Source organism: Anomaloglossus baeobatrachus, chromosome 9, assembly GCF_048569485.1.
Source record: "Anomaloglossus baeobatrachus isolate aAnoBae1 chromosome 9, aAnoBae1.hap1, whole genome shotgun sequence".
Taxonomy (NCBI): Eukaryota; Metazoa; Chordata; class Amphibia; order Anura; family Aromobatidae; genus Anomaloglossus; species Anomaloglossus baeobatrachus.
This window is the reverse complement of record NC_134361.1, coordinates 209,763,491-209,787,489: the sequence shown is the minus strand read 5'-3', so window position 1 is coordinate 209,787,489 and position 23,999 is coordinate 209,763,491. Positions and strand designations below refer to the sequence as shown.

General features: G+C 49.6%; 1 protein-coding gene across 3 annotated transcripts in view; it reads left to right on the top strand.

Moving 5' to 3' along the window:
• Window positions 1–23,999, top strand: part of COL5A1 (collagen type V alpha 1 chain) — a 399,673-nt gene that overhangs the window by 158,381 nt on the left and 217,293 nt on the right. Inside the window, exon 1 of one of the 3 annotated variants that reach the window (XM_075324351.1) lies at window positions 3,360–3,792. The exons of 1 other annotated variant lie outside the window; for it this stretch is intronic. In XM_075324351.1, the coding sequence (XP_075180466.1) occupies window positions 3,693–3,792 (100 nt within the window). In that variant the 5' untranslated portion in view covers window positions 3,360–3,692. Of the gene's footprint in view, window positions 1–3,359; window positions 3,793–23,999 lie in introns of those variants that run through there. One more of the 3 variants, XM_075324349.1, reaches the window with a different exon arrangement.

Below are 23,999 nucleotides of genomic sequence, written 5' to 3'. Positions count from 1 at the left end.
AATGAATGAGCTGCCATATGGAGGTACAATGCAATGATACAGCGAGAAGGGATCTGTAGTAAGGGACTGTACTCCATATCTAAAATTTGGGGCCTCAGCCCAAAAACCATCCAAAAGTGTCAACCAAGTGTAACCCAGCGTATTAATATGTCTCTTCAGATGGGAACAGTCTGTGGCACGATACAGTGAAGCAAGTACTGTAAAAGCGTTTCTGGCCACAGGTCACCATTTTTTGATATGTGTCATCTTCTGTGCATCAATTGAAATGGCATTAATGGCATCACCACCAATGGCAGTAATTTCAGAGACGTTAGACTATTGCTGACTCCCTGTAATGCACAGTCCCATCCTTAGCTCAGGATGTCTATTCAGCATTGCAGTTTTGCTTTTTAGAAGTAGTATTAGTAGTGATGAGCGAGCACTACCATGCTCAGGTGCTCGGTACTGGTAACTAGTGATGAGCGGGCACTACCATGCTCAGGTGCTCAGTACTGGTAACTAGTGATGAGCGGGCACTACCATGCTCAGGTGCTCGGTACTGGTAACTAGTGATGAGCGAGCACTACCATGCTCAGGTGCTCGGTACTGGTAACTAGTGATGAGCGGGCACTACCATGCTCAGGTGCTCGGTACTGGTAACTAGTGATGAGCGGGCACTACCATGCTCGGGTGCTCAGTACTGGTAACTAGTGATGAGCGGGCACTACCATGCTCAGGTGCTCGGTACTGGTAACTAGTGATGAGCGGGCACTACCATGCTCAGGTGCTCGGTACTGGTAACTAGTGATGAGCGGGCACTACCATGCTCAGGTGCTCAGTACTGGTAACTAGTGATGAGCGAGCACTACCATGCTCAGGTGCTCGGTACTGGTAACTAGTGATGAGCGGGCACTACCATGCTCAGGTGCTCGGTACTGGTAACTAGTGATGAGCGGGCACTACCATGCTCAGGTGCTCAGTACTGGTAACTAGTGATGAGCGGGCACTACCATGCTCAGGTGCTCAGTACTGGTAACTAGTGATGAGCGGGCACTACCATGCTCGGGTGCTCTGTACTGGTAACTAGTGATGAGTGGGCACTACCATGCTCAGGTGCTCTGTACTGGTAACTAGTGATGAGTGAGCACTACCATAGTCTGGTGCTTGTTCAGATCAGTTGGGCGCTGGGACGGGCGCAACTCAAGTAGCCAAGTATAATAGAAGTCAATCGGAAACTCAAGCTCAAGTCTCTCATTGACTTCCATTATACTTGGGTACTCGAGTCGCGCCCATCCGAGCGTCCAACTACTGGTTTCAAGACCCAAGCATGGTAGTGCCCGCTCATCACTAGTTACCAGTACTGAGCACCCGAGCATGGTAGTGCCTGCTCATCACTAGTTACCAGTACTGAGCACCTGAGCATGGTAGTGCCCGCTCATCACTAGTTACCAGTACTGAGCACCCGAGCATGGTAGTGCCTGCTCATCACTAGTTACCAGTACTGAGCACCTGAGCATGGTAGTGCCCGCTCATTACTAGTTACCAGTACAGAGCACCTGAGCATGGTAGTGCCTGCTCATCACTAGTTACCAGTACAGAGCACCCGAGCATGGTAGTGCCCGCTCATCACTAGTTACCAGTACAGAGCACCTGAGCATGGTAGTGCCCGCTCATCACTAGTTACCAGTACAGAGCACCCGAGCATGGTAGTGCCCGCTCATCACTAGTTACCAGTACAGAGCACCCGAGCATGGTAGTGCCCGCTCATCACTAGTCACCAGTACTGAGCACCCGAGCATGGTAGTGCCCGCTCATCACTAGTTACCAGTACAGAGCACCCGAGCATGGTAGTGCCCGCTCATCACTAGTTACGAGTACTGAGCACCCGAGCATGGTAGTGCCCGCTCATCACTAGTTACCAGTACAGAGCACCTGAGCATGGTAGTGCCCGCTCATCACTAGTTACCAGTACAGAGCACCCGAGCATGGTAGTGCCCGCTCATCACTAGTTACCAGTACAGAGCACCCGAGCATGGTAGTGCCCGCTCATCACTAGTTACGAGTACTGAGCACCCGAGCATGGTAGTGCCCGCTCATCACTAGTTACCAGTACTGAGCACCCGAGCATAGTAGTGCCCGCTCATCACTAGTTACCAGTACTGAGCACCCGAGCATGGTAGTGCCCGCTCATCACTAGTTACCAGTACTGAGCACCCGAGCATGGTAGTGCCCGCTCATCACTAGTTACGATTACTGAGCACCCGAGCATGGTAGTGCCCGCTCATCACCAGTTACGAGTACCGAGCACCCGAGCATGGTAGTGCCCGCTCATCACTAGTTACCAGTACTGAGCACCCGAGCATGGTAGTGCCCGCTCATCACTAGTTACCAGTACAGAGCACCTGAGCATGGTAGTGCCCGCTCATCACTAGTTACCAGTACAGAGCACCCGAGCATGGTAGTGCCCGCTCATCACTAGTTACCAGTACAGAGCACCCGAGCATGGTAGTGCCCGCTCATCACTAGTTACGAGTACTGAGCACCCGAGCATGGTAGTGCCCGCTCATCACTAGTTACCAGTACTGAGCACCCGAGCATAGTAGTGCCCGCTCATCACTAGTTACCAGTACTGAGCACCCGAGCATGGTAGTGCCCGCTCATCACTAGTTATCAGAAACGTTATGTCAGGATCCTATAATGATGAGGAGACCCTATAAATCCGCTCCCCGGTCCATGAAGATTTGGGATGTTCTGCTGTAATCTTCGTGCACATACATAGCCATCTACTGAGTGCACGGCACGGCAGACTGGGAGAGAAGTGCTCGGTGATGACTGTATATTACATGTGAGCTCATCTTGTCTGCAGATTATACTAAACAAGCTTCAAGTATTAAAGGGCCATCACTACAAAAGATTCCCTGCTCTCGTTTGGTGATCCAGCTACTTCAGAGGCTCCTGATCACCACAGCTGTCAATCACGGATCCCCTGTGGTGACAGCTGTTTAACAAGATCCCGGCTGGTGCTGTCCTTCCCTCGTCGTGCACTCAGGGCCAGTACAAATCATTATTCACCGGTTTTACATTGTTCGTCTGGCTGAGAATGAGAAATATGGATTCAGGCTTTTGGAATGTGCCGGAGTTAACCCTGCGCGCTGGTTGCAGCTTGTTCTATTAACATCTCCCAATCCCACAAAACTTTTTTTTTTTTCCTATTCTCCAAACTTTTTTTTTTTTTTTCTTAACAAACTTTCATGCCTCTTCCACTCCCCTTCCCCACCCCTCTCTCTCCCCCTTTTCCTGATCCCACTGAAAGGAGGCCGAGCTTGCAGGATTTTGCCTTCTGATTTGCTGTCCCTGTCTGGGACTCACAGTCCCTTACATCTCCCTAAAAAGGTTTTTTCACTCTGTAATCGTTCGACAAGGGGGCATCACTTCTCAAGACAACCCCAGTAGGACCAGACCAGAGAAGGGGACAGGACAGGAAGCAGGAGAAGGAGGAGAGAAGAGAACTGGGGCTTTGCAGACACTCAAATTTGACTGCCCAGAAAAATTCAGCTGCAGTAAGCACCCCCCAAAATATCCCAATCTAATGGCTTTATAAAGTGCACGAGTCCTCCAGGGTTTCTGCCCTTTCTCTGATACCCAAATTGCATTCCAAGATTTGCATTAAGGACCTCTGAATCCCAAAGAATTGGCCCCACACGGTGGAGGTGATGAACATGGATACACACACAAGGTGGAAACGAAGGAGTTGGAGCCGACACTTATCCTTCCTTATAGCACTAAGCTTTATATGTTCCCAGTGCCATGCAGGTAAGAAACTTTGCTTTTCCCCCAGAAAGTCTCTTCTTGAAAATCCGCAACATGCAGAAGTCAAAGATACAAGCTTTTACTCTTCTTCTTCTTCTTCTTCTTCTTCTTGAAGGTTTAACATAAGTTTACTTTTTTTTTTCTGGAGCCCTTTTGTCAGAAGTCCCATGTAAGGATGGTCTGTCCTTTCTGTCCATCATCTACAGGGGGGGGGGGCACCTAAACCATTACCTTCTGTCTACTTCTCCTTTCTTCTCAGATATTTCTTATTCTCCTCAGTGTAATCTTACAAACTTCTGAAGACAACACACAAACTTGAAAACTTTTTTTTTTTTGCCCCCTATGTGAAACTAGCAAAATTGCTCCACCTATAGGTTACTTGTGGAACTGCAACGGACAAGTTTTTTTGTTTTCTGTTCCTGTCTGCAATTGTAATATGTCCTCATCATTTCATACAAGATTGTATTTTTGTAAGGAAAAAATAATGACGTGTCTTAGGCGGCATGGTGGCTCAGTGGTTAGCACTGCAGTCTCGCGATGACTCAGTGGTTAGCACTGCAGTCTCGTGATGACTCAGTGGTTAGCACTGCAGTCTCGTGGTGGCTCAGTGGTTAGCACTGCAGTCTTGTAGTGGCTCAGTGGTTAGCACTGCAGCCTCGTGGTGGCTCAGTGGTTAGCACTGCAGTCTTGTGGTGGCTCAGTGGTTAGCACTGCAGTCTTGTGGTGGCTCAGTGGTTAGCACTGCAGTCTTGTGGTGGCTCAGTGGTTAGCACTGCAGTCTTGTGGTGGCTCAGTGGTTAGCACTGCAGTCTTATGGTGGCTCAGTGGTTAGCACTGCAGTTTTATGGTGGCTCAGTGGTTAGCACTGCAGTCTTGCAGTGTTGGGTTCCTGGGTTCAAATCCCACCAAGGACAACAGCTGCAAGGAGTTTGTATGTTCTCCCCGTGTTTGCGTGGGTTCTCTGGTTTTCTCCCACACTCCAAAGACATACAGATAGGGACTCTAGATTGTGAGCCCCAATGGGGACAGTGTTGCCAATGTATGTAAAACGCTGTGGAATTAATAGCGCTATATAAATGAATACATATTATATTATATTATATTAGAAAATGTATGTGTGGTGATGAAGGCTGTATGTTACATAGTTACTTAGGTTGAAAAAAAGCCCTCGGTCCAACTAGTTCCCCCTTCCTCCACAAGTTCTACATTTGGTCACAGTCATTTATACCCATCAATGTTTTGTGTACTGAGGAATCATCTGCCCTGATATAAAGCTGTTCTAGTATCTGCTATTACTAGCTCTTGTGGTAGGGCATTCCACAGTCTGACTGCTCTAAGGGTATGTGCGCACGTTGCTTTTTACCTGCTTTTTACCTGCTTTTTTGCTGCTTTTTCTTCTGCGCTGTTTAATGCCAAAATGGATGTGTTCTTCTATTCAAGCAAAGTCTATGGGAATTTGGGTTTCTTGTTCACACTATGCTGTTCAAAATGCTGCCTTTTTGTGGCAGAACTTTGGTCAAAAACTCAGCTTTTCAAAGAAGCAACATGTCAATTGTTTTTGCCATTTGGGTTTTGCACTGCAAAGCTGAGTTTTTGACCAAAGTTCTGCCACAAAAAGGCAGCATTTTGAACAGCATAGTGTGAACAAGAAACCCAAATTCCCATAGACTTTGCTTGAATAGAAGAACACATCCATTTTGGCATTAAACAGCGCGGAAGAAAAAGCAGCAAAAAAGCAGGTAAAAAGCAACGTGCGCACATACCCTTACTGTAAAGAACCCTTTCCTATTTAGCTGCTGGAATTATCTTTCTTCTCCCGCAGTGAGTGTCCCCTGCTCCTTAGTATTGTTTTTGGAAGGAATAAGTCCTGTGCCGTCCTTTATATTGACCACACATGTATTGATATATATAAATGAGATCTCCTCTGAGACGTCTTTTTTCTAAGCTAAACATATCTAAATTTTTCAACCTCTCATCATACGGGCGGCCTCCATTGCTCATCATACGGGCAACCTCCATTACTCATCATACGGGTGGCCTCCATTACTCCTCATACGGGCGGCCTCCGTTCCTCCTCATACGGGCAACCTCCATTACTCATCATACGGGTGGCCTCCATTACTCCTCATACGGGCGGCCTCCGTTCCTCCTCATACGGGCGGCCTCCATAACTCATCATAGGGGCGGCCTCCATTACTCCTCATACGGGCGGCCTCCATTACTCCTCATACGGGCGGCCTCCATTACTCCTCATACGGGCGGCCTCCAGTACTCCTCATACGGGCGGCCTGCAGTACTCCTCATACGGGCGGCCTGCAGTACTCCTCATACGGGCGGCCTCCATTACTCCTCATACGGGCGGCCTCCATTACTCATCATACAGGCGGCCTCCATTACTCCTTATATGGGCGGCCTCCATTACTCCTCATACAGGCGGCCTCCATTACTCATCATACGGGCGGCCTCCAATCCTTGTAGTAGTCTAGTTGCCGCCTTTGAACTGACTCTCTAACTTCAAAATTTCCTTTTTTAAAATGTGGAGCCCAAAACTGGATCCCATATTCCAGATGTGGCCTTACAAGTGATTTATAGAGGGGTAACAATACATTGGGATCACAGGATCTAATCTCTTACTATACACCCTAAAATCTTGTTGGCTTTAGCAGCTGCTGCCTGACATTGAGTGCTGCTGTCAGCTTATTTGTAATGAGAATACCCCGCTCTTCCTCCTGTTCTGTAGTCCCAAGTTTACTTCTATCTAATGTATATGTAGCTATAGGATTTCTCCGTCCTAGGTGATAGAGTGGATGGGTCCGTTCAGACACGTACACGACATGGGTGAGGTGACGGAGGGACCACTCTCTAATAAAAGCTTCACAATCCGGTGTCCACCGCCCGCACAGTCCCAGTGTCGGACACGACCCCACATTTTGCAGTTTTCGTTGCTGTCCACTGTGAATTGCAGACAGTGAAATGATGTCTGCGCAGCTGTGACGAGCCGTACGATGTGCTGCGCTCACGCCTGTAGATTATTAAAAAATTATTATTGCTTTTCTACCATGTTCATCTGAAAGCATCAATCAATTGCTATAATATTGGCAGAAACAAAATTATTCCTCCATCGATGCCGGATTTTCTTGCTGATACTGTCCACAGAGGACGAGCTGTGTAATTTCTACAGAAATAGATTATTGCTGTCAGAAGGCTGGAAGTGTGATATCGACTAGGAAAAAAGAATCTTTTTCCATCTTTTCTGGAGTCGGAGGCTCAGATTGAAGCTTCTAGGCCCAAATGTAGACTGTGGAGCGCTGCTGCTGTCACCGCAGTTTGGTGCCATGGGCACATGGGGTTGTCTAATCTTATACTGGTGACTGGTCGGGAGGGAATCGCACAGTGCCTGGTACCGGTGGCTGCAGGCCGTCCCTTATACTTGGCTCTTGTATAGCCACCTCGATGATGGCCACCCGGTGGCTGCAGGCCACCCCTTATACTTGGCTCTTGTATAGCCGGCTCGATGATGGCCGCCTAGTGGCTGCAGGCCGCCCCTTATACTTGGCTCTTGTATAGCCGCCTTGATGATGGCCGCCCGGTGGCTGCAGGCCGTCCCTTATACTTGGCTCTTGTATAGCCGCCTCGATGATGGCCGCATGGTGGCTGCAGGCCGTCCCTTATACTTGGCTCTTGTATAGCCGGCTCGATGATGGCCGCCCGGTGGCTGCAGGCCATCCCTTATACTTGGCTCTTGTATAGCCGCCTCGATGATGGCCGCCCGGTGGCTGCAGGCCGTCCCTTATTCTTGGCTCTTGTGTAGCCGGCTCGATGATGGCCGCCCGGTGGCTGCAGGTCGTCCATTATACTTGGCTCTTGTATAGCCGCCTCGATGATGGCCGCCCTGTGGCTACAGGCCGTTCTTATACTTGGCTCTTGTATAGCCGGCTCGATGATGGCCACCCGGTGGCTTCAGGCCATCTCTTATACTTGCGTCTTGTATAGCCGCCTCGATGATGGCCGCCCGGTGGCTGCAAGCCGTCCCTTATTCTTGGCTCTTGTATAGCCGCCTCGATGATGGCCGCCCGGTGGCTGCAGGCCGTCCCTTATTCTTGGCTCTTGTGTAGCCGGCTCGATGATGGCCGCCCGGTGGCTGCAGGCCATCCCTTATACTTGGCTCTTGTATAGCCGCCTCGATGATGGCCGCCCGGTGGCTGCAGGCCGTCCCTTATTCTTGGCTCTTGTGTAGCCGGCTCGATGATGGACGCCCGGTGGCTGCAGGTCGTCCATTATACTTGGCTCTTGTATAGCCTCCTCGATGATGGCCGCCCTGTGGCTACAGGCCGTTCTTATACTTGGCTCTTGTATAGCTGGCTCGATGATGGATGCCCGGTGGCTTCAGGCCATCTCTTATACTTGCGTCTTGTATAGCCGCCTCGATGATGGCCGCCCTGTGGCTACAGGCCGTTCTTATACTTGCGTCTTGTATAGCCGCCTCGATGATGGCCGCCCGGTGGCTGCAGGCCGTCCCTTATTCTTCGCTCTTGTATAGCCGCCTCGATGATGGCTGCCCGGTGGCTGCAGGCTGTCCCTTATACTTGGCTCTTGTATAGCCGGCTCGATGATGGCCGCCCGGTGGCTGCAGGCCGTTTCTTATACTGGGCTCTTATATAGCCGGCTCGATGATGGCCGCACACGGTGCTGGATTGTAGGCAGAACATCACCGGTTACCTTGTTGTGGCCGGTCCGTATCATTGGGATGAAGCCATTGCAGAATTGCAACTCCAGTAGAGGCAACAACGCATCTATAGCGTACAGACCGCAACAATCCAATGATACGACCGCCATACTAATAGTGTAAGGAGTGTATGGCCGCTGGCCAAAAGTTACAATATTTAAGGATTCGTCCACCAACATGGCTTTTATAGACTGGTTTATCACAAAGTGTTCAAGTGACATGTATACTCACCTCTATGTAAGGGGCGTTAGACTGAAGATCACTCGTAATAACCACTGCCCGGTGTGAGGCGGGTGACAAGCCGGTCACACAGGAGTAATGCCGAAACGGTGACTACTGTACTTGTGGGGAGCAGCCGAATGTCAGCTCAGCATTGGGGCCATATAGAACCACTAGTTAATAGGGATTTATGCTGAAATTCACACATACCTATCTAAAAATTAACATTTAATAATAAATATATAAAAAAAACCACAATATATTTAGATAAAACAGCCCGGTGCACATAAGAGAGAGGGAAACTAGGTCCCTACAATATCCACTCCCTTCTGTGCCCTACCAAGCTGTGGAGGTTGGCACCCTAAAGATACAATGTGGCGCCCCCACTCACCGACGACTGTCCCTACTATGACCCTGTGAACCCCTATAATCAGAGATAAAGTGCAGTGCGCAATTATAAAGTGATATGTGCAATGTGCAAAAAAAATGGGGTTCACAAAAACCTCCTCCAGATTCCGGAGGTCACCAGTGTTCTTTAAGAGAACCTAAACACATGCAGGGACAGTTGATTCCACTTAGCTAGGATCCTAGCATCATGAATATCTAGCTGCTACTGGTGTATCTAGCCACATTAATTTGTTATCGGCCTCCTGATGAGCCAAGGATTGGGGAAACGCGTTGAGGCATGAGGCAGAAATAAGCTAAGTGGAATTAACTGTCCCTGCGTGTGTCTAGGTTCTCTTAGTGAACACTGGTGACCTCCGGTATCTGGAGTAGGTTTTTGTGAACCCCATTTTTTTGCACATATCACTTTATAATTGCGCACTGCACTTTATCTTTGATTATAGGGGTTCACAGGGTCATAGTAGGGACAGTCGTTGGTGAGTGGGGGCGCCACATCATATCTTTAGGGTGCCAACCTCCACGGCTAGGTAGGGCACAGGAGGGAGTGGATATTGTAGGGACTGAGTTTCCCTCTCTCTTATGTGCACCGGGCTGTTTTAGCTAAATATATTGTGGTTTTTATATATTTATTATTAAATGTTAAGTTTCAGCATTGGGGCCATCCACAAATTCATCATTCTCCAATATCCCTATAAAGACGAGGATATCCTAAATTTGTCACACTTTCTAGACCCCACACATGTGGTAATTGATGGCGAGTTCCAGGGTCATGTGACCAGTAGTGATGGCGCCCCCGGTGGTTGATCATAGGTAACTGGAGGTCCCTATGTGAACTCCTCTCCTCGCCTGGCTTTGCCTATATTCAGACCGTGGGTTTATTCCTCCACAATTCCCGCAGTTTTGTCAGAGCTGAAATCTGAAAATGAACCCTCAGGGATAAATGGGTGGGTTAATTAAGAAAATCACTAATTGATGCTCATAATTACAAAGCGAATGATCCTAAAAATGCAGGTGAATGTCATAAAGCACTAAAGATCCTAAAACAATGCTGAGGGGGTTATAATCAGAGCGGTACATATGCTGCTGTAGTGCTGGGCTTAAGTCCACCCTAAATTATCAGCTGTACCCCTACCCAAGCCCTCGATAATGTCATCAACCTGAACCAAGTGGTGCAGGAGGGAGCAGCACATCATCGGGGCAGTCGTGTGCCGCACCATACACCCGCATGGCTTGTCTAGAGGCTCTCTCCTGTCTTCAGTAGTGCAGAAGGGAGCAGCACAACATCGGGGCAGTCGTGTGCCGCCCCATACACCCGCATGGCTTGTCTAGAGGCTCTCTCCTGTCTTCAGTAGTGCAGGAGGGAGCAGCACATCACCGGGGCAGTCGTGTGCCGCCCCATACACCCGCATGGCTTGTCTAGAGGCTCTCTCCTGTCTTCAGTGGTGCAGAAGGGAGCAGCACAACATCGGGGCAGTTGTGTGCCGCCCCATACACCCGCATGGTATGTCTAGAGGCTCTCTCCTGTCTTCAGTGGTGCAGGAGGGAGCAGCACATCACCGGGGCAGTCGTGTGCCGCCCCATACACCCGCATGGCTTGTCTAGAGGCTCTCTCCTGTCTTCAGCAGTGCAGGAGGGAGCAGCACATCACCGGGGCAGTCGTGTGCCGCCCCATACACCCGCATGGCTTGTCTAGAGGCTCTCTCCTGTCTTCAGTGGTGCAGGAGGGAGCAGCACATCACCGGGGCAGTCGTGTGCCGCCCCATACACCCGCATAGTATGTCTAGAGGCTCTCTCCTGTCTTCAGTAGTGCAGGAGGGAGCAGCACATCACCGGGGCAGTCGTGTGCCGCCCCATACACCCGCATAGTATGTCTAGAGGCTCTCTCCTGTCTTCAGTAGTGCAGGAGGGAGCAGCACATCATCGGGGCACTCGTGTGCCGCCCCATACACCCGCATAGTATGTCTAGAGGCTCTCTCCTGTCTTCAGTAGTGCAGGAGGGAGCAGCACATCATCGGGGCACTCGTGTGCCGCCCCATACACCCGCATAGTATGTCTAGAGGCTCTCTCCTGTCTTCAGTAGTGCAGGAGGGAGCAGCACATCACCGGGGCAGTCGTGTGCCGCCCCATACACCCGCATGGCTTGTCTAGAGGCTCTCTCCTGTCTTCAGTAGTGCAGGAGGGAGCAGCACATCACCGGGGCAGTCGTGTGCCACCCCATACACCCGCATGGCTTGTCTAGAGGCTCTCTCCTGTCTTCAGTAGTGCAGGAGGGAGCAGCACATCACCGGGGCAGTCGTGTGCCGCCCCATACACCCGCATGGCTTGTCTAGAGGCTCTCTCCTGTCTTCAGTAGTGCAGGAGGGAGCAGCACATCACCGGGGCAGTCGTGTGCCGCCCCATACACCCGCATGGCTTGTCTAGAGGCTCTCTCCTGTCTTCAGTAGTGCAGGAGGGAGCAGCACATCACCGGGGCAGTCGTGTGCCGCCCCATACACCCGCATAGTATGTCTAGAGGCTCTCTCCTGTCTTCAGTAGTGCAGGAGGGAGCAGCACATCACCGGGGCAGTCGTGTGCCGCCCCATACACCCGCATGGCTTGTCTAGAGGCTCTCTCCTGTCTTCAGTAGTGCAGGAGGGAGCAGCACATCACCGGGGCAGTCGTGTGCCGCCCCATACACCCGCATGGCTTGTCTAGAGGCTCTCTCCTGTCTTCAGTAGTGCAGGAGGGAGCAGCACATCACCGGGGCAGTCGTGTGCCGCCCCATACACCCGCATAGTATGTCTAGAGGCTCTCTCCTGTCTTCAGCGCTGCTTCAAGATTCAAGTGTAAATTGGATCCATGTATAATAATATTCCTAATATTAATGATGACACGCCGCCTATACTTATGGAGCATCCATGCTTTGTATCACTGCTGCCCCCTATAGGTGGTTGGTGGAATGTTGCTCTTGAACTTCTAATTGGCTTTATGCGAGTCTGTTTCTTATTAAGCAAAAAGTCAAAAGAAAGAAAAAAAAGCATTTTCAGGCTATTTTGGTTGGTTGTAATGAGCTGGCATAAAGATAATTGCATTTGTTCTCCAGACCGGGACCTAATGTGCCGTCTTCAAGGATGAAATCACCAGTACGAGGGCAGCAGGGACGTGCGCCCAACATGTGCCAGCATTGCTTCAATCCACAGCTCGTAAATTACCAGTACAGACCAATAGTGGTTACAGGGTTAACTGATTATACCAACTTGATGGTTGAAGTCTGTTTGGTTGCCCCAGATGATGTCACTATTTTTTTACTTTTTTCCATTTTTGGAAGATCTATAGGTACAAGCTCATAGTGTGCCAGACCGCAACCGATATGATTTTTTTGAGACCACAACTTGTAGTATAAGAGATCACACTTCACAGCACAAGGGTCCTCTCCCCTCCTGTAGACTGTGAGCCCTCGCGTGCAGGGTCCTCTCCACCTGTAGACTGTGAGTCCTCGAGGGCAGGGCCCTCTCTCCTCCTTACAGTCTACAGGAGGAGAGAGGACCCTGCCCACGAGGGCTTACAGTCTACAGGAGGAGAGAGGGACAGAGGAACCTGCCCGAGAAGACTCACAGTCTACAGGAGGAGAGAGGACCCTGCCTGTGAGGGCTCAAAGCCTACAGGAGGAGAGAGGGAGAGAGGACCCTGCCCGAGAAGACTCACAGTCTACAGGAGGAGAGAGGACCCTGCCTGTGAGGGCTCACAGCCTACAGGAGGAGAGAGGGAGAGAGGAACCTGCCCGAGAAGACTCACAGTCTACAGGAGGAGAGAGGACCCTGCCTGTGAGGGCTCACAGCCTACAGGAGGAGAGAGGGAGAGAGGACCCTGCCCGAGAAGACTCACAGCCTACAGGAGGAGAGAGGGAGAGAGGACCCTGCCCGAGAAGACTCACAGTCTACAGGAGGAGAGAGGGAGAGAGGACCCTGCCCGAGAAGACTCACAGTCTACAGGAGGAGAGAGGGAGAGAGGACCCTGCCCGAGAAGACTCACAGCCTACAGGAGGAGAGAGGACCCTGCCCGCGAGGGCTCACAGTCTACAGGGGATAGGTGAGGGTACAATAGGTGAGGACAGAGCTGGTTGCGCAGTGGTGTACTGGTCTGAGGGTTATTGTAGGTTGCAGGCTTGTCGGAAGAGATGGGTCTTCAGGTTCCTTTTGAAGGTTTCCATGGTAGGTATGCTGAGGTAGATTGTTCCAGAGTATGGGGGAGGCGCGGGAAAAATCTTATATACAATTGTTTAAAGAGGAGATAAGAGGGGAGAAGAGAAGGAGGTCTTGTAAGGATCTGAGGTTGCGTGCAGGTAGGTACCGGGAGACTAGGTCACAGATCTATGGAGGAGACAGGTTGTGTAGGTCATGGTGAGGGTTTTGAACTGGAGTGTTTCGGCAATGGGAAGCCAGTGAAGGGATTGGCAGAGAGGAAAGGCTAGGGAATAGCGAGGGGAGAAGTGGATTAATCGGGCTGCAGAGTTTAGGATAGAGTGGAGGAGTGCAAGAGTGTTGGAAGGGAGACCTCAGGTGGCAGTAGTCAAGGTGGGAGATGGTGAGGGCATGCACTAGTGTTTTTGCTTATTATTGGTTAAAGAATGCACGAATTCGGGAGATATTTTTGAGTTGTAGTCGGCAGGTGGTGAAGAGGGCTTAGATATGTGGCTTGAAGGATAGAGTGGAGGGTTACTCCGAGGCAACAAACTTGCGAGATTGGGGAGAATGAGCAGCCATTAACATTGACAAGGGATTGTGTGACTTGGGTGGATGTTGTTACTTAGTATAACACAGATTGAACCTTCGGCTTGTGCCGTGCAGGTGGCGGTGGACCCCCTGAGTCCCTTTTAGTAGGTCAGATTAATAGTCTTCTGTTTCTTCGGCACTAAAGGCGGCTTTGTTCTTCCTTGTGTCCCTGGTGTACAGGACTTTAAGGCCTTCACAACCTTCTGCTTAGAATCATCTCCGTTTGGTAAATATTACACCAAAGCAACCGCCGAACCTCCCATATGTTTTAGGGGTTTGGCAAGCATAGGGGCGCACTCTTTTGTAAGGAAGGAGCACACATGTGGCCAATTTGGAGCTTCCATTTTTACTATACATCAAACTTCTGGGACATATGTTTCCGATCTCTCGAGTGCTGAGGAAGTGTCTATTAAATGAAAACTACTTAGAAGACTTCTTTCAAGGATGAGGAGTCTTGCCAGTTTGTTTCATGTTTCTTTTCTCTCCCCTCGATTCCTCTTTTATCATGTGTCAAATTCCCATCACGTTTCCTGCCGTTTCATGTTTAAGTTTAGCAATGTGTGACGTAATCAATGGTTCGATGTCCGTGGCGGATCCATCGGGTGAGGAGGTTCTAAAAATTGAGCCTTCAAGTGCTCTCCGTACAGCTGTAGGATGGGTGGTCTTCATTAAACCCGACCTGCTTGGCCTCGAATTCCTCCCTTGAATGATGTCATGACTTCTTTTTACATATTTTGGCTAATAATGATTGATAGAGCCTCATTTACGACATAAATTTGCTCCTCTATGAAGTTGTTTTGGAATTGTGCAATTTTAGTGTCCCGGCATATTAAGGGCGAGATTACCATCTTGCGGAGACACATTTTTTTGGTGGGTTTTGCTTATTTTTAGACAGCAGACTATTTTGTGACCTTTCTTTAAAGTACCTGTCACTCATGTAAGGAGGGATAGGAAATTCAGGAAGATGGATGGAAGCGGGAAGGTCACAGGGTGCTTTAGTAATTTAAAGGGCACGACCCTCTTCAGAATGACTTAGTATTATTTTTTACAAGTGAAGTGTGTCTTTAATGACTTTGCAGTAGCCGAAAAAATGCCCCCGCCCTCTATGCTTGGTGAATGTGGCTATCGGTTACCCAAAAATCAAGAGAGGCCGTACTGGGCCCAGCCTTAAAAGGGAGGCCGACATGACTGGGTTAGGATGGGAAAAAAAGGGGGATTAAGTGGTTGAGGTTAGGCAGGGGTTAAAGATATTTAGAGGGGGCGGAAATAGAGGATTTTTGAATTGTGCATTGTGGGTGTAGTTAGTTGGGGAGGGAACAATTAAGGGGTTTATAAGGGGTGGTCAGTTAGTGGGGTCATCCATTTTGGGCACAGAAAACGGAACAATCTAAAATTTTTCTTTTCTTGTCATTGCAGCATAGCGAAGGAGAGGAGGGTCCTCGAAGTTGTAATTTGGGGTTTGTGGCGGAACGGTGTGGGGGGGGAACCCGTAAGGTTCTGGACCCCTCATGTAGACTCTTTACATGCCGGCGGGTAGAAGAATCCCGTGGTGGGCCGCGGGTTGGGGGCGTGTGTTCAGATGAGGCTAGGATGTTCGTTAACTGGTGCCTCCAAGCCGGTGATTGAGCGGCTGGGGGTAAAACATCAGTCTGGCTACAGTTTGGGTAGAATACCAGTCGACAGGTTTTGGGGCTTCGAGGACCAAACTGGTGCCTCCGAGCCGGTGCTTGAGCGGCTGGGGGTAAAACATCAGTTTGGGTAGAATACCAGTCAGCAGGTTTTGGGGCTTCGAGGACCAAACTGGTGCCTCCAAGCCGGTGCTTGAGCGGATGGGGGTAAAACATCAGTTTGGGTAGAATACCAGTCAGCAGGTTTTGGGGCTTCAAGGACCAAACTGGTGCCTCCGAGCCAGTGCTTGAGCGGCTGGGGGTAAAACATCAGTCTGGCTACAGTTTGGGTAGAATACCAGTCAGCAGGTTTTGGGGCTTCGAGGACCAAACTGGTGCCTCCGAGCCGGTGCTTGAGCGGCTGGGGGTAAAACATCAGTCTGGCTACAGTTTGGGTAGAATACCAGTCGGCAGGTTTTGGGGCTTCGAGGACCACCCTCCGGTTCTGTTGTGCAGTCTGCTTTATTTTAGGGAAGGTAAGGGTGGGGGGTTTATTTAAAGTCTTCATTAATGACTTGACCATACCCGTGGTCATGTTTATTCATGGTGTGATTGGTGACAATGTGACGACTTCATGCACGTGGACTGGTTCTCCTGCTGGGCCCCGCTAGTTAATAAACACACCATGATGTATGCGTTCCGTGCTGGGATGTTCCTATCATCTTCACTATTCTAAACCACCAGATATCCTCCATTTCTCGCGCTCTTTTATCTGTTGCCTTTGTCAATCATCCTGATTAGAGATGAGAGGGAATTGTGGGCGTCTGATTAGTGTCGCACACACGGATCCGCAGCGTCGGACCCTCCTCATGCGCTAACCCACTTCTGTATTTAACCAGAAGCCTTTTGATGTGAATGGGGCAGAATGTATTTTATTCATAGCAAACAGAGATGCATATTAAGAGCGTAAGTCAAGTGACTGCTCCGAGGGCGTCAGGAATTGTTTATGTTCTTTGAACCTTTCTCTTCTCTTTTTTTTTTTTCCGGATGCCCAGAGTCTTGAAATGTTCCATTCACCGCTCACTTTCTTATGTCCCACATATCCCATTCTGTGTGATGTGGTTCAAAGTCTCCGACGCTCCTAGATGTGGAGCGCTGCAGGTCTGTGCAGCCCCGAAATATGGAGTGCGGAAATTCTGTGCTTCAAATAAATATTTCTATATAGGTGATATCTGCAGGAAATATTGGCTGCTTTTACTTTGTGCTGTTTTATCAGGGCTAAAGCGGTAACACCCATGTCAGGCATCCCTGCGCTACCTCCAGGGGACAGCGTAAAGCCCTGGGCCCTTCTGTCCTCAGATAGGGTGAACCATCGCTAGAGGATAGGGGCGGAGGGTCTTTATAGAATTTTCTGTTGTTACATTTCTTTCCTCAGAAAACTGTTCCTTTCCTGAATACATAGAAAACATCGCAATAATTTGGAATATAGCCCCTTCACAACATATGATGTTGAGTTACATCATATGCCGCCTCCCTCACTTTAATGTGGACTTGCAAGCCGAGCCCGCTCCTTTCCTGGCAGATGATGGCTGTGTTATTCAACCATCATCTGCCCCTAACAGCCGTTGAGGAGTGGAGCTTCCCCTTCACCTGTCAATCTGTAAATTGCCTGTCAATCTCTGCACCAGCACAGGGCGCATCATTCCACACGCCTGTGACATGACCACTGGGCGTCGACGGGTTGCCATGACAGCCGAGGGTCTGTTGAAAACCCCCTGTCCTGTTTGGGTATTTGCGCACTTCTGCGTTCTGGTTGTCAAATATTCCGCAGCGTTTTGTCACTGCATGTGCGTTTCAAAACGCTGCGGAAAAGCTGCGTTTTGGATGTATTTTGAGTGCAGAATGGATGCAGAATTCATGCATTCTGGACGCTTGCTCTGCCATAGACAGAGAGGGAAAAGCATCCAAAACGCACAAAAGAAGTGACATGTTGCTTTTTAGAACGCAGCGTTTCGGCAAAAAATTTCGGCATGCAAAACGCTGCGTTCTAAAACGGAACGTGAACATGGAATATGCACACGTTGCATAGACTTTGCTGGGGACGCAGAATGCATGCTTTTACGCTGCAGTGCAAACCACTGCGTAAACACATACAAAATGCACACGTGCACACACAGCCTTATTATGATTCCCCTTTGAAAGCCAGCATTTAGCTGACGTTCATAGGGGACTGTGATTTACACCATACATAGCAATGCTGATGCACTACTATGTATATTGCAAGAGATCAGATGATCACCTCTTCAAGTTCTCTAAGGAGACTATTATATACAGTAAAAAGTGAGAAAAAAAATGTTTTTTTTTAAAAAAATACAAACGTTCAGATCTTATAATAAAATAAAGCAATTTAAAAAACTACACATTTGGTATCACTGCGTTCATAAAGATCTGATCTATTAAAATATAAAACTAATCTGAGAAAAAAATTGAAACACCAGAATTACATTGTCTTGGCCGTCACAACAGAGGAGAAGAAAACATGGTGGCCACCTAAAAATTATATCAGCTCAGGACTAGAGTTGAGCGGATTGCTAAGAATCCGGGTCCGGCGGATCAGTGGCGGGTTGACAAGGAAGTACGAGATCCGATCTGGAATCCGGGCCAATATATGTCAACGAGGAGCGGAATCCAGAGAGAGAGGGAGAGAGAGAGATAGAGAGAGGGAGGGAGAGAGGGGGAGAGAGAGGGAGGCGGAGGGGGAGAGAGAGCGAGGGAGGGAGAGAGGGCAGGAGAGAGAGAGCGAGAGAGGGAGAGAGGGCGGGAGAGAGAGGGAGAGAGAGGGAGAGAGAGAGAGGGAGAAAGAGAGAGGGAGAGAGGACGGGAGAGAGAGGAGAGAGAGAGGGAGAAAGAGAGAGGAGGGAGAGAGGACGGGAGAGAAAAAGAGAGAGAGAGAGGGAGAGAGAGAGGGCGGGAGAGAGAGAGAAAAAAAAAGTTGAATCCAGATCGTGCACCCGGAATCCCGCGTCCGGGTCGGGCCCGGATCTACCTCTGAAACCGCGCGGATCGGGATTTTTCCGGTCCGGGTCCGCTCAACACTACTCAGGACGCAAAAAAACCAAAACTGAAATATTGGTTTGTAAAGCCTGTTTGTGTCCCTGTACAAAGTGTTGTATATATCGGCTGACAGCGCTTGGTTTGATCATGTGGCACATCAATGTGTCAGGGCCGTCTTAGAAATGTCCCCAATGTTCACCAGAAACCCGTCAGAAAGTAAACCGTCTTGTAAGACACTAAGAAGTGATGTCTCTGCGGATTCCAGCTTTCCCTCTCGCTCCGACACAGCGACACGGGGGAATCCTGTCCATTCCCAGCATATCTGTCATTGTCCGCCTCTGCCCTTGTTTGTTTGCAGCAGCAGAGTTTAATTTACCGGTAAGTGGACAGAAGATGCAGATGGAGACATGGCAATGGACAGCTGCGGGATATTTCGGCTGTAAAGCCGGCTATTTGCAGTGTCTGCAGACTTGCCAGTCTTCATTTAGACGCAGCCAAAGCCTCGCACACGCTCCACGGTCTTCACTCCACGGAGTTTATTTCACCGTTCCCGAGAGTAAGAAAAGCAAATATCTCCTCTGATGCTTAAGTAAAGAAAAGGTTTAGAGAGAAAATAAACTGGCCTTCCTGAGAAGGTGGCATGGCGATCTTGGTTTATTATTAGTGGCTTTTCTGGAGATTTAGGTCTTGTGTTTTTATGCCTTGGGATCATTAACGCTGATAAAGTGCCAAAGTAGTCACATCTTTGGCGTCTGCAGAAGTCGCAGTCTGGACGGATCGATGCTGCGTATTATAGCGCAAAGACCCTGCAGGGACGGATGGGATATGTGTATAAAGAGGTTATCGGCTGGTACCGGCCATATCTGTCATGCTGGAGGCGCTCTGCTGATCACAGGTCTCAGCCCATGGAGATATTATCCAGCTCTCTAATCTTGTCATCCCGTGCATTAATTATTATTATTATAGCGCCATTAATTCCATGTCGCTTTACAAGTGAAAAAGGGTATACATAAAAACTAGTACAACAATCATTAACAGTACAAAACAGACTGGTACAGGAGGAGAGAGGACCCTGCTCGCGAAGGCTCACAGTCTACAGGAGGAGAGAGGACCCTGCCCGCGAGGGCTCACAGCCTACAGGAGGAGAGAGGTCCCTGCCCACGAGGGCTCACAGTTTACAGGAGGAGAGAGGACCCTGCCCGCAAGGGTTCACAGTCTACAGGAGGAGAGAGGACCCTGCCCACGAGGGCTCACAGTCTACAGGAGGAGAGAGGACCCTGCCTGCGAAGGCTCACAGTCTACAGGAGGAGAGAGGACCCTGCCCACAAGGGCTCACAGTCTACAGGAGGAGAGGGGACCCTGCCCACGAGGGCTCACAGTCTACAGGAGGAGAGAGGACCCTGCCCGCAAGGGCTCACAGTCTACAGGAGGAGAGGGGACCCTGCCCACGAGGGCTCACAGTCTACAGGAGGAGAGAGGACCCTGCCCGCGAGGGCTCACAGTCTACAGGAGGAGAGAGGACCCTGCCCACAAGGGCTCACAGTCTACAGGAGGAGAGAGGACCCTGCCCGTGAGGGCTTACAGTCTATAGGAGGAGAGAGGACTCTGCCCGCGAGGGCTCACAGTCTACAGGAGGAGAGAGGACCCTGCCCGCGAGGGCTCACAGTCTACAGGAGGAGAGAGGACCCTGCTCGCGAGGGCTCACAGTCTACAGGAGGAGAGAGGACCCTGCCCACAAGGGCTCACAGTCTACAGGAGGAGAGAGGACCCTGCCCGCGAGGGCTCACAGTCTACAGGAGGAAAGAGGACCCTGCCCGTGAGGGCTCACAGTCTACAGGAGGAGAGAGGACCCTGCCTGCGAGGGCTCACAGTCTACAGGGAATGGGTGATGGTACAATAGGTGAGGACAGAGCTGGTTGTGCAGTGGTGTGCTGGGCTGAGATTTATTGTAGTTTGTAGGTTTCTTGGAAGAGATGGGTCTTCAGGTTCCTTTTGAAGCTTGTCAAGGTAGGCGAGAGTCTGATATGCTGGGGTAGAGCTTTCCAGAGTATGGGGGAGGCGCAGGAGAAATCTTGGACGCGATTGTGGGAAGAGGAGATAAGAGAGGAGTCGAGAAGGAGATCTTGTGAGGATCTGAGGTTGCGTGCAGGTAGGTACCGGGAGACTAGGTCACAGATGTAGGGAGGAGACAGGTTGTGGATGGCTTTGTATGTCATGGTTAATGTTTTGATCTGGAGTCGTTGGGCAATGGGAAGCCAGTGAAGGGATTGACAGAGTGGCGAGGCTGGGGAATAACGAGGGGAGAGGTGGATTAAGCGGGCCGCAGAGTTCAGGATAGATTGGAGGGATGCAAGAGTGTTGGAAGGGAGGCCAGAGAGCAGGAGGTTGCAGTAGTCGAGGTGGGAGATGATGAGGGCATGCACTAATGTTTTTGCTGATTCTTAGTTAAGGAAGGCACGGATCCGGGAGATATTTTTGAGTTGTAATCGGCATGAGGTGAAGAGGGCTTGGATGTGTGGCTTGAAGGATAGAGCAGAGTCGAGGGTTACTCCAAGGCAACGAGCTTGTGAGACTGGGGAGAGTGAGCAACCATCAAGTTTGATGGAAAGGCTTGTTGGAGGAGATGAGTGAGGAGGAGGAAAGACAATGAACTCTGTTTTGTCCTTTGGCCGTGGGACTCTATGAGCTGTCCCAGGCTGAAGGTGTAGATGGAGAATAGCAGGGGTCCAAGAACTGAGCCTTGGGGGACACCAACGGATAGAGGGCGAGATGAGGAAATGGTGTGAGAGGGGGTTAATGACTTCTATCTCCACCCGATACCTATGCGGTCATATAGGCAGCTCGGAGACGGATCCATGTTTGCAATCATTGAAGCCACTTGATAAGTGAAGAGCTTTTTACGAGTAATTTCTTACTACAGATTTGTTCAATTAGCTGCAATTAACTCTGCGGTTAAAGTGCTTCACAGCGAATCTCCTGCAAAGATTTATTCTTTCCTAATTAAATGTATGTAATCAGGATCGGGCACCAGAGTCCGTTATAAAGGAGCCTTCCTTTCAGAGATGTTGTAATCCCAGTTGGCAGCCGGCCCGGGTCTATAAAGGTGCACTCAGCCATTCCGGATCAGTCACGTTAGCGGCTTCATACACAGCTCCTTCATATTGAATGGCAGTGATCTGTGCAATGACACCATCTCTATTAAGGGACTGTCATGTCACCTACCAATGCGATGGGCGAGCAACAATGCCAGGGGGTAATCTGTACTTCAGCTGACCTTACAGTTGTGAATGCATCTGTTGGTTGCATTATTTCGGCCCTTTATCTTCTGTTTGCGCACTGTTTGTGCAAAACCTCCTTAACGAACGAGCATGTCAAGATTCCTCTGTGCAGAGCATCTCGCACAACTAGGAGATGCTCTACTGTATTTTCCTGGGCTGGCAGGGTTGATTGACAGCGCAGGCTTCCATGCTGGTTCTGGGAGGTGCTGATTACTCGGTTGTTTAATCTTCTGGGTAATTGCTCTGCTTCTTTAGTGAGCATGCGCTCACAGAACCTTGCCAGTCGCACCTTCTGGTTCTGTAGTTGTGCTGTTGGCCTGTGTTTATGCATGTGTTCTGATCTTTAGGGCACATTACACGCTGCGATCTCGCTAGCGAGCATACCCGCCCCCGTCGGTTGTGCGTCATGGACAAATCCCTGTCCGTGGCGCACAACATCGCTTACACCCGTCACACGGACTTACCTTCCCTGTGACGTTGCTGTGGCCGGCGAACCGCCTCCTTTCTAAGGGGGCGGTTCGTACGGCGTCACAGCGACATCACACGGCAGCCGTCCAATAGAAGCGGAGGGGCGGAGATGAGCGGGCGGAATATCCCGCCCACCTCTTTCTTCCTCATTGCCGGTGGAGGCAGGTAAGGAGATGTTCGTCGTTCCTGCGATGTCACACATATCGATGTGTGATGCTGAAGGAACGACGAACAACCAGCGGCATGCACCACCAACGATATTATGAAAAGGAGTGACGTGTCAACAATCAACGATTTTTGACGTTTTTGCGATCGTTGATCGTCGCTCCTAGCTGTCACACGTTGCGATGTCGCTAACGACGTGACCCCGACGATATATATAGTTAGCGATGTCACAGCGTGTAAAGCACCCTTTAATGTCTTGACCCTGGTTGACCGCTGTTGTTTGACTCCTCTCTGTCCGCTCCCTGTTCCTGTCGCGACCATCTGGTTTTTGACCTCGGACCGTTACCTGACCACATCTCACTTTACTCCCTGAATCCATTACGTGCCTTCCTGGAATTCTGACTTTCAGATCGTGACCTGTCTATACCTCTGTGTACTCCATACGTGTCCTCCTGTTTTTAGGCCATGGTTTTCCTGATTACTCTACCATTTGTACTACATATAAGTAGTGACAGCATTACAGAACGTTTCCCTTTCTCTTTCCTCACGTTCTCCCTTCTCTGAACATTGTAGATTTATCTCTATTATTTGTCACAGAAATTAGTATACAGCGGTCTACCCTGCAGGGGATCAGTTAAGGAGCAGGTGAAAAGTTAGATTCATTCTTTTCATATCTAAAATAGGAATCTTGGACATTTTACAGCTCGACGCACGTTTCACCTTCAAGGTGTTTTTTCGGCACTGATTGGAAAATAAAAAAAAAGCCGGAAAATAAATAGCATAGCCTAAATCTAACAATCCAGGTATACACTCGTCTAGATTTATGGCCGTGTTGTTATTAGACCAGAAGTGAAAAATACCTGAAAATCTAAAACTCTTGTTTGAACAGTTAGTATTGGTGCTCCCTCCCTCCTTATATGATGCGATATATCCCATCTACATAGCTAGAGGTAAATGGAATTGTCTGAAGAAAGCCAGTGCTTAAGTCTGGACCTCTCCGAATCACCATGAAAAAAAAAATAGCACTGGTCAGCACTGCCCCATAGCATAACATTGGTCCCAGCGCTGTCCGACAAAACATCGAATAGCTCTCATCCGAGTTATGCTCTCGTGTGAGCGAGCACTTACTGGTGAAGTATATACTTCTGTAATGGCCATTGCTTTTTGCATACAACATGCACTAGAATCTTCCATTTTTCAGATGACACGCTGCCATTCAAGTCTATAGATGCGCAAACAAAGCAAACACGTAAGGATCAAGCTTATTGCATCCGTTTTCCTACTAAATCATTCAGGCCATAACTAGATTTGGGCCCTCCCATTTCCACCCCCATGCATGTTGGTCAAATATATGGGCCCTTGTAGATGTTGCCCTCCCCCATTATGTAGTAATGCCCCCATCTTGGTATATATGTCCCCCATCCTGGGCCCGTAGTGGTATATATGCCCCCATCCTAGGAACATTGTGGTATATATATCTATTGTTCTAGTATATATGTCCTCCATCCTGAGCCCCATTCCGGTAAATATGCCCCCC